This window comes from Chelon labrosus, assembly GCF_963514085.1.
Source record: "Chelon labrosus genome assembly, chromosome: 14".
Classification (NCBI taxonomy): domain Eukaryota; kingdom Metazoa; phylum Chordata; class Actinopteri; order Mugiliformes; family Mugilidae; genus Chelon; species Chelon labrosus.
The window spans coordinates 29,022,370-29,033,566 of NC_140347.1; the positions used below are offsets into that span (position 1 = coordinate 29,022,370).

Genomic DNA, 11,197 nt, shown 5'->3' on the forward strand with positions numbered 1-11,197 from the left:
AGAATCTTCCGAGCGAACGCCATACATGAGACCTACGTATATCGTGGTTTAAACGTTGCTTTCGGTTCCTCTTGCAAGTTTCTCTTGTAAGCTGTTGTAGCCTGTGTGTGCTGTCTTGCAAGAAGAAATGAGAAGCATGTGGCCTCGACTATGGAAGAGAAGCAGGAGGTTTTCCTCTTTTCAGACAGACATGACATGTATCAGACGGACGTTCCCTGCAGAGAAACCCCTAACAACAAATAAAGGCAAAAAAAATACCCATGGCCGTACAGCACGTCTCATTTCTGCTGGCAGAAAGAACCGGCAGCAACGACTCCTTGTAGAATTCTATATTTGGGCACGGAAGTTTGACGTCAACGCGCACAGCTTGCAAATTAAAAAAATGGAAAGAACGCACTGACGTAAGCGCCCTGACGTAAAGTTAACCTTGGCAACAGACGGAACAATAAATAGAGCTGGTAGAGGTGCAGGAAAATTACTGCTATCTCTGATACAGGCTGAATTTTGAGATTGTTTCAATAGTTTTTTCGTTTTTTAAAGCTTACCACTGCAGCTCAAGATCAATCAAAACAATAAATAAATAAACAAATAGTAAGCAAATAATAACACAAATTCAACCAAACAAATTACTGAATTTAAATATTACTATTTTTTATTTACACATTTTACAAACAACATTCGTCTTTACTCTCTCTGTAAAAAAATAAATTGAAAATTTCATAAATTAAAACCACTAATGTTTTCACAGAAAACCTTAGATAGACCACTCAGACCATGGTTAAGACAAAGCACGTCAGTTTTTAAAGTGTCACAGACAGTTCACTACATTAATACTCTCACATTCCAATAACCAGAAAATAAACTGGATCGGTAATAATAATTATAGCTATTGCTCTGAAAACACATCAATATACAACAAGTCTTTTTGTTATCTAGCACCATAAAATCATATAGAAACTAATAAAACGACTAAGTGGTATTAGTTGAAACATGCTTTATAACTTGCTACATTGGTGTAATAGGCAAGTATAGATAAAGGCAGATAAAATCATAAATAATTTGCTTCCTGGTACAAGTCCATTCCATAGCCCTGTGATCTGCGCACTTATCTCATACAGTAAGAAATAATGTGCTTAATAGGAAGAAATGTTTCGTGTCTGGAAGAGTCTTTAGAGAGCCAGCAGGGTTGGTGAGCTGAGGGAGTCGGAGGACTGGTCATTGCTGCTGCTCTCTCTCCTGTGGGCAATGCCACAAGTGGGGAAGGTCTCGGCCTCTGGGAAGGTAAAGACAAATGAAGACGTGTAGGTGGTGCAGGCTGGGGTGCAGGTCACGACGGGTGTGCACAGGGGCTCAAAATCATTGGAACCGGCTGTGGCGTGAAGAGGCTCCCAGTCCTGACTTGTGTAGAGGGAGTTGGACAGGTCAACCTCTGGCACTGATCGCGCGGTCTCCATCTCCGTTTTTGTCAGCAGATCCAGAGACTCCTCCAGGACGGAGGCCTCCAGATCTGTCATTTTGACCGTGCTGTCAGCGACTGTGGCGGTGGACAGGATGGAGCTGGTGCTGGAGAAGATAGAGTTGGAGGTTGAGGTGAAAGTCGGCTGGCTGGAAGTGACAGTAGATGTTTGTGGGATGGTGGTCTGGGGCTGGGAGGGCACGGCGGAGGAGAGGCAAGCGTGGACAGGAGAGAGGGAGGTCACTGGGAAGTCCGTGTCCAGCTCTGATGGGATTTTGCAGATGGGTTGGTGGGCAGCCAGAATAAACTCAAGCCTTTCCTTTTCTTTGAGCAGATTGGCAATATCATTCTGCAGACTGGACTTCTCATCCTCTAGATGATCAGTTTCCTGTAAGGGAGAGAGAAAAAGAGGAAGTGGCATTTAATTGGCTGTCGGACAACACTGCTATTAGCTCTGGCAGTAATTTTGAAGAATGAGGGTAAATCTGGTGGGATACTTACAGCTTGCAGAGTGTCTGTAAGCTCTCGCCTCCTGTTGCGGCATTTAGCTGCTGCCTGCTTATTTCTCTCTCTGCGAACTCTCCTCTTCTCTTCCTCCTCAGGTGAAATCTGTATAAAATGGAAGAAAAGGTTAAGACTCCAGCTCTATAGTGCACTATAAAATGTAATTTACTACTTGTTTTGTAACGCTTGAGGTATATTGATTAGATGATAATTACCTGTTCACCTCTACCCCTCTTGGTAGAGCTGTGAGACTTGGATGTTGCAGACTTCATGGTTGCTCTTAAGTAGGCAGGGCTGGGGCTGGAGTTGTAAGGGTGAGCTCTGTGAGAAGGTGCCACTGAGGAGATCAAAGGCTGGACCATCCACTGCAGATCCGGGCTTTTAGAAATGGCTGTTACAGTGGGGATGAAGGAGGCACTTGATGCTGTCAGGTCAGTGAAATCCTAGAAGAAATAAAGCAAAGATCGTCAGAACGTTGGGTATGATTTCAGGAGGGGGTTGCAGCGATGCAAGAGATCTATGAATGAAACAGAGGGTCTATAAAAAGCTGGACGGTTTAAAAATATCCTTATGATGTCAACTATGACGTTACACTCTCTCTATGGAGTTTCCAGGTGGATGAATGAAGACTGCCTTGCACTGTATGCAGCGCAGGTCAACAAGCTATTTCAAGCACGGCCAGTCATGGCTTATTATTATTTGTCAGACAGTCTATATTTATTATCTGTTAACTTTTTGAGTGAATTTTCCATTAGATTTATCTAAATAAGTTCTTCCCTGCAACAACAATTCAAACAATACATGGCTAGTTATATTGTAATAAATGTTTTATGACGGCACATACCTGAGATTGGGGAGATCCCATGCTGGAGTAAGATCCCGCTGGTGATGGGTAGTAAGGATTGTCTCCGGACGGTGAAGCGGTGCTGCAGCGGGAGGAAGAATCGCACTCCGTGTTGAAACCGGTGAACATCATCGTTCCCAAGAAAATGAAGAAGTAAGATCCAAACAAACTCGACTGCGTGGGAATGCAAACTTGAGATGAGGAAATCCCTCTCGTAAGTTTGTGAGAAACTTAAAGCGCTGCTATCGGTCCTTTTCCTCTTGTCCTTGTTGTGCTACTGAAAGTTAGACTGCCAACTCTGAAGGCTTGGACCGCCTTTATAGGAAATCGAGACATGCCGTATGACGTCGGCAACAGGGAGTGCTCTTCACCCGACACCGCGATCAGGAAAACACCAAAACACTGCCCCAACAACCCATTAACAACGCCGACTACCGCTTACTTTCTTTAAATCTATTAAATATTAAACACGAATACTCTGTTTGCAACATTTAATGGCGAAAACTAGACAGCAGTTTAAAATATTTTTCGAACTCACCCTCAAAATGGAATATTCCAGAACGGGATCCCCGATACGTAATTTTCCAAATATGGTGCATCCTGTAAAAAGGGGCGGTCCTTGATGGGAAATACATTGAAATGACGTATTCAAACAACAAACACAAGAGGCTGTTGTGAAAACTGAAGAACAGCAAAAGTGCACCCTACACATCAGACAACACGAAATGATAAAATTAAACAAGTATATGCGTCTGTTGTGAACTAAATGTATCAAACAAACGCTTTCAAACGCACACCTCTGGTACAGCTGTTTTGACATTTGTTTCCCTGAAGTCATTACAACGCTCTTATTAAACACTCTTTATTCTTAATTTTACCCCCTTTATTCAGGTATAATTGTATGCATTTTTATAGATTAGAGCTTTTGTTAACCGAATTTACACAAGTTTCAGAAAATCTTGTTAGATTAGAATTTACCTGTCAGCACATAAACTCTAGCCAAGTAATAAAAAAGTGTGCAAAGAATAATAGTTACAGCAAGTTGAGCATTAGATAATGAATAGAAATATTAAAGATAAACATATTATACATATCTAATGTTTCATTTTAACTGAACAACTAGACTATTGTTAAGCTTGTGTTGATGCAGCAATGTGTACTGGATAACTCATTTGCCTATATAAACATACACCAGCAACATTAAAGAGGCATGTCAGAGCCTCAGTTGTTACGTGTGTCTTACACCCTCAGGCTGGGCTTGTACCATTTGCCTGCAATCCAGGAAAGGGTGTGTTTATAGTTGCAGAGCAAGCAGATAACTGGTTTGTTGCTTGTACTTTTCCACGACAGCTCTTGCTCTTCTCAGGTGTGACCGACTTTTTCATAAAGGTCTTCCCCTGAGACAGAGGGAATCCTCCACTTCCTTTGAGATTTAGACAATGACATGAACTGAGTCCATGTAATAAAGGTTGACATGGAGCCAGCATTAGGACTTTAATTTGCTCTTCACCTGAGTTACTGCAGTGCTTTACAACATTTCATTCACATCCACACCCTAATCCACACCAGAACTGTACAACACATTTTTGATGTTAACAAGCAGGAAATTAGAAAGCAATGTAACTCAGTGACCTAATCTGTCTGCAACATTTTATTGACAAGTTTTTTGTCGTTTTGCATTTATAAGGAGCTATAAATGGGAAAATACATTAGATCTCAAGCTACAATGGTGAATTCAAACATAGACAAAGTTAAGTTTTGCTATTTTTTTGCGATTTCTTTGAGGAATGTTGCTTATTACTAAGCAGTTCCTTGGAAAGTACACAGGCTGTGCCGCTGATAGGGTTAGGGATATATGGGTTAAATATAAAAAGTATTCTTCGCGGTCACTTGCCATTAATAGAGATATAAAACGTGAATAATGGTGTTATTGTGTCAAAGTGCATCTATTCAGGTTAAAAGACTTGTGTTTTGTTTCCCGCGTTCGTGTTTTGTTGAACATTCCTAGTCGCCATAGCAACGCCCAACCCCTTCGCGTCAGTGACGCCATCGTTTTGCATAGCAACAAAGATCGTTTGTGTTGTAAAGGCCCGCCACTTCAACAAAGTAAATCGACACCGACTTCTCATTCGTCGCCAGTGGAGAGGATCCGCACAACACGTCATTGCGTCAGCGCGTAAACTGAAAGTTACGGTTCCAGGAAATAGCGGAAGAGTGAGAGCTCTGTCTGTCTCGTGACTCTCAGGCTGTTTAGCAGTGGAATGAAACAGGACACCGAACAAGCCGTTTACCTTGTGGATTGTTTGACTAGTTGGCAGGAACAGAAGCTTCCAAATCAGCCACACTGAGTGGGACTATTTGTTTAACTTTGTTAATCTTTTTTTTTTAGATCTTTGAAAGTGAGAGTAGATCAGCAGCTCGTAGGCTTCTTTTAGTTGGTGACCACAAAATAAATGAAAAAGTCAGCATCAGGAAGCGTGCAGTAACACGAAAAGGATAAATAAAAATGACACAAAAGTAGTGAGTTATACTTGCTATTTTTATGCCATTATGATTTTCCATTGTTAATTTATTTATTTTTTCTCATTTTATCGAATCCAGTTTATTTTTAAAATTATTAGAAACTGTAGTGTTAACTGACAGGAGCATGGTTAGTTTAACAAAATGATCTGTTTGTCTAATTTACATGAACTTTGAACGCTGATGTCCCCGAGTCTAAAAATAGACTCCGTCAGTCTGTGCACATTCACGCTCAGGTTGCTTTGAAGAAAACAAGTCTTTGAGCTGTGGTGAGAGGTGCGTAATGTTATGTCCGACCTTTGAACTATTCTGTTCTTTGGGCCTCCTGCGACTGAATAGGGTCAGTGACCATCCACTGATGTGCCGGTAAATAAGCCTAGAAAAGGGGGCTGTGACTACCGGGAAGCAGCCGGGAGCGCAGCCCTTCTGAGTGGAGAGCCCCCCTCTATTCACCAACCCGTCCCTTTCCCTTCACTGGATTTGTGAGGTCATCTGAAGCCTAAATATAGCATGTGCAGCCTATAGAGAACCCCTTTCTTATAGGAATGAATATATGCGGGGACAATGTGTACGTAATTGGTTCCGATAAACTGCATCAACTGGTGAATTTGTGGTAGAACAAACACTGTGCTGCTCTCTCACTGACAATCTACAGAGAAGTCACCCATCAAGTCAACCAATTAGTGAAAGGCTACTTGAAGAAAAGCATCTTGAATTCACTAATAATGAATTTGATTACAGATGAGCATATAAAAGCTCTTCTCGTACTTAAAAAAAAATGGGTCAAGTGCAGGTTTACCTCCTTCAAGTGACGCCTCTGTGGGTCGTTCAAGAGGCAGCTAATGACGCTCTTGTCACTATACATGACGAGCCTTTTAGTGCGTGTTTCGCTTTCTTTTGTGGCCGCTTGTGAGTGAGTGGGCCACACGCAGCCAAACGTCCGTCTGCGCGCTCACGGTGCACCACGGCGCAGCCCTTCTCCACCGGAAACACCATATATGGTTCGACCGGTCCATTCGGCGATTGGCTGCCTTACTACAGCGACAGTTCTGTTGCTGGAGCACTATTCATGTGCAGAGGCAGGTGAAAGGCAGTGTGATAGATATACGTATATATTTATGTGACACTTCATTTAGCAGCTCATAAATGATCATACAGTTTGCTGGGAGCTTTAATTAAATAGTGCTGCATTTCACAACACTGGCCAAATAATAGTAGGGACATCATTGCATCAGCTTTGTTTTAGTCTGTGCTCTTTGGAGGGTAATAAAACACCAGAGCCATGTTTAATAGGCTGTTGTTTATTACTGCATAACCATCACCTTGCTTCTAATTAAAAGCATTTCTGGCAACATAAAAGCCCAAATACCGTCAAAGTACATGTAGAGAACATATGAGGACATAACGGGAACATGATGTATAGGATGCAGATGCTGCATACATGACGTGACGTAGTTCATTCATGGCAGTGGGCACCTTTTTCATGCAGGGGTGTTACCCTATCCATGTTCGCTGTTTTTTATAATGTCTGACTAAATAAGATCATTTTAAATGCAGTGATTGTTAAGTGTTGTTACTCAGACATTTATTGGATTTAAATGTTAAACAGTAAACCATCAACTATTTTTTTTAACATCACATCTCCCTCTGTGAAATGGTTTGGTCTCACCACACAGATTTCATTCATAAAATTCCAGCTCACTATAAAAGGCGGGCCTCTCCACTATCTGTACAGTTATAAACCTGGCAAATGGAATATAGGTAGGCGTTCAGGGATCGTGTTATTTTTTAAACTTGGAACAGAAAGACGAGTTCGTCTTTTTATGCAGCGATTTTAGAGGAAAAAATGCGTCCAGACTCCAACACTGAGCTCGACTTGTCGTCCAGCTGCAGCACAGCATCGCCTGGCGGGGACACCCCTGGGTGCAGCCAGCATCCTCCTGACTCGCTTTCATCATCAGTGGACAGCGCCAAGGTAGAACGGGATCTGATCTTTAAAAAACATCACCGAAAAACAAAAAACGAAATACTACCGGATAATTGATACATAAGATTAATACAGGTCATCAAATACTCTTTCACAATTTCAAGTATAATCTCAAGAAACTACGTTTTCTTTCACATGGTTACTGTCCAGCAATGTAAATGATTCTATTGAAACGTATCTTCGTGTAGAAAATCTGTAAATTATGTTTTGTAATATACTTTAAACTGTCATGGTCGTGACCTTTTATTCTACAGTGGTGATGGTGGTGACTTGCCAGTGAGTGATAAGCACGATAGCCGATTTTGATAGATTTGTCTCCTATGACATTTATCAGCCAAATGATTGATGTACCATTTAAACATTGGTAAAGGTCAGCCATGATTCAGATGCGCCAAATTAATGTTTGGCTCCACATGCATGTCTCTGTGATGTGGAATTTTGCAGGATACTGAGATCTGTGCAGCAGCACCCTTTGTTCCGACTGTGACTACAATCTCAACATCGCCGGAACTAAAGTGGATGGTGCAGCCGACAGTCATCACATCTGTCTCCCCGTCGTCGGGCCGTGCAAAGACCAAAACTCATGCCGCGACCCAGTCGGCTTCCCCGGCAGGTGCAATTAAGGCGAAACACTGCAACAGGAAAGGGCAAAAGGAGCAGGTATGCAAGAGACCAGGGCGGTTTTCTGGTTGACTCTTAATGAATCGATCAACAGCTAGTTAATAAAGCAAGCAATCAAGGAGGTTGTTTTGTTCTTCAATGATATCCAAACCAGCTCCTCCCCACGATTCAGGTTAATGTTCAGGTTAACTGAGATATCGCGATGTTTTAACTGGGGGAGGATGAAGTAGGAAGACATCTGCTTTTGTTAATAAAATTAATATAGGGAGTAGATCAATTACTGCATGGAGTAATTCGGGAGCTGATTATGTTTAATTGGTGCAGCTACTTTTTGGAGTACTGTATATGAATGGGATTAGGGAATTGCGAAAAAGCGCGTTCACGTGAGCTGACTAGACCGTGCCTGTGGTGCAGCATTTTAACGCCTGAGCTGAGAGTCTGCACCGGCTAGATCAGTATTCCCAGCATACTCTGCCAAGAAGATTTTTTTTCTTCCTTTTTTTGGCAAATTAAATGGTGTTTAAGAGCCAACTGCCGATATGGCAGGAATTAGCAGGATGCGCCATTAAACTGACTATTTGTGATTGATTTTAGCCTTCCAAAGAGGAGGAGGAAAGGAGGAGGATCAGAAGGGAGAGGAACAAAATTGCTGCAGCAAAGTGTCGTAACAGACGGAGGGAGCTGATAGACACCCTTCAAGCTGTGAGTATGCCGTTTTATGAAATCATGTACATTCACACAGGAGATAGACGCACACCCCAGAGCTGGAGACATACACGATGTGACATGTCATTAAAGAGCAAAACAAGGATTATGGCAGAGAAACACAGGGTAAATTCAAGCTTTGCTCATACAAATATTTTTTTCATGTTGTGTCCCTTCTTAGGAAACTGACACACTAGAAGAAGAGAAGTCAGCTCTCCAGACGGAGATAGCCAACCTGCTGAAGGAGAAGGAGAGACTGGAGGACGCCTTAGCTTCCCACAAACCATCCTGCAAACTCCCTGCAGGTGATGAGAATGACAACATGGAGGACGACAATGAAGATGATGTTAACACAATGCTGCAGGATCCTCCGGCCTCCCCGCAGCTGCTGTCCATCTTAGAGAATGGAAAACCCCCAGAGAGCAACACTACAATTGGAGAAGCCCCTATTGGTCAAGACATGGACAGTGTCCCTTGCATCCCTGCTGCAGCCATTTTGGGGAACTCCAACATCCTCCTGTGTTCCAGTGCAGAAGAGGAGGACATGGAGGACTTAAAAGGAGATGACCTGGATGATTTGGTTCCCAGTCTAGAGATGGCAGTGACGTGTGAGACAGCCGCCTCTGTCCCCGACATAGACCTGAGCGGCCCCTTCTGCCTCTCAGACTGGGAAACCCTGTACAAGTCAGTGGCAAACGACCTTGAATCTTTGAGCACACCAGTCATGTCTTCCAGTCCCACTTGTAGCAATTACCGCACAGTGTTTTCCTTTAATTACTCTGAGATTGATTCCTTGGCTGAGGGCTGCGAGAGCCTCAAAGGCAGCCCCAGCGCGTCTGAGTTAATGAAAGATAGTCTTAACTCACCAACACTTCTGGCCTTGTGAATGCAAAGAATTTATGCAACAACAGTATTTGTATTCTAACCAGCCAGCAAGCTATGATCTCTCACAAATTATCTTCTGTCATGTGAGTTTTGATGTAGTGTAAGATCAGAGGTTGTGTATATGATGTGTTTTCTGTGACTGTAACAGGGTTGAATTCTTCCATGCTGTCACTACAACTGTCGGAGACGAGAGTATCAAAAATGCATGCAAATACAAGTCATCTGTAATCCAAGAAGAGACAGCACCCTGTGTTTTTGTGAAATTAAATCCTGCTCAGTATCTTAATGTGTGTGTGACATTGTTACTGTAACAAAGCTGTGTTGTAACAACTGGAAATAGAGGGTTACTAATATGTAGCGTGTAGGTGTAACATCTTGCTGTAAGGTGTCCTCTTCCTTTAAAAATTTTCCATAAAAAAAAAAAAAGATCATGCCATGTATTTTATCGAGATGTATTTTATGACATAGTTTATTTTTTTACTTATCAAAAAACGATGCAAATGCAAAAACTGAATTATGCTGGAAATAAAATAAGACAACCAGAAATCATTTCTTGCCGCTGTTGTTGTTGAGTTCATTGAGTCATTGAGTCACTAAAATTCACTTAAATGGACAATCTAAGATAATAATCCTCATTTATCCCACAATGGGATTTCAGTCGCATTACTTCCACCACTGTTCTTCATTCACAGATAAAGATAGGTCCTTAAACTGTTCAGGGGGGGGTCCATCGGTCCATCGGCTAATAAAGATGGTGTGATGCTCACTAAACAGCTAAACCTTCAAAATATAATTTTCACCCCAGTATCATCCGTAAAAGATAAAGATAAAGGTAAAAGATCCCTATTTTTAGCCCGAGGATTACATAAAGAACTACAGCCAAGGTGTGAATCGTGTTTAAAATGAGTGGGAGCCGCAGAAACAGCAGGTTAATTATTTATTCACGGCTCCCTCTTTGCTCCACTTTTGTCACGGCGAAGGGAATCCGATTCCACCATAGACTGTACACGGCAACGACGCAGCGCAGAGCGTCAATGCGTGCTGCGCCTGACGTCAACACGCGCTTGTTGTTTCACTTCCGTCATGACCATGTTTGGGTAACTGCAGTTGTTTTGTTTCCATGGCAACCGGTGTCCAATTTCTGGGCTGGCGCAACGACACGGAGAGAATAAAAAAAATATATAAACAGGAGCGAGAAGGAAGGTTGTTTATAGTAAACAGATGAAACTTTCCCATCAATTGCAGAGCGGGAATCACGTGCTTGGTGATAATTGGTAAATAATTAAGCAGTGCCAAAGCCTTTCTCGGAAAAGCAAACGAGGGTATAATGACCACAGAGTGTTTGGTTTCGGCCTTCAGTGAGTAAATTATGTATAATAGTTCCTTCAACACCAAACTGGATGCACTTAATGTAACCACATGAAGCCCAGAGGATTGTATATTACTCGTTTTTGCATGACAGTACCGGACCCCTTGTGTCTCAGGTCTCATGTTTGCTTTTCTTGTCACCGGTAGGGGGAGACAACGAGCAAACAACATAGACAGATAGATAGATAGATAGATAGATAGATAGATAGATAGATAGATAGATAGATAGATAGATAGATAGATAGATACTTTATATATTCCGAGGGAAATTCAATGTCCAGTAGCTTCATCCCATAAAAAATAGAAT

General features: G+C 42.1%; 2 protein-coding genes across 2 annotated transcripts; one reads left to right on the top strand and one right to left on the bottom strand.

Moving 5' to 3' along the window:
* Nucleotides 1–670: 670 nt before the first annotated feature.
* Nucleotides 671–3,177, bottom strand: fosab (v-fos FBJ murine osteosarcoma viral oncogene homolog Ab). Its single transcript, XM_084559764.1, has 4 exons — nucleotides 2,805–3,177; nucleotides 2,176–2,403; nucleotides 1,958–2,065; nucleotides 671–1,844 (listed from the first exon to the last, which is right to left on the bottom strand). The coding sequence occupies exons 1-4, from the start codon at nucleotides 2,934–2,936 to the stop codon at nucleotides 1,170–1,172; spliced, it is 1,143 nt and encodes a 380-aa protein (XP_084415890.1). The 5' UTR covers nucleotides 2,937–3,177; the 3' UTR covers nucleotides 671–1,169.
* Nucleotides 3,178–7,048: 3,871 nt separating this feature from the next.
* Nucleotides 7,049–9,547, top strand: LOC311499151 (protein c-Fos-like). The gene is made up of 4 exons (XM_084560024.1): nucleotides 7,049–7,299; nucleotides 7,756–7,971; nucleotides 8,527–8,634; nucleotides 8,819–9,547. Exons 1-4 carry the CDS (start codon nucleotides 7,171–7,173, stop codon nucleotides 9,521–9,523), a joined length of 1,158 nt encoding a protein of 385 aa, XP_084416150.1. The 5' UTR covers nucleotides 7,049–7,170; the 3' UTR covers nucleotides 9,524–9,547.
* Nucleotides 9,548–11,197: the final 1,650 nt, after the last annotated feature.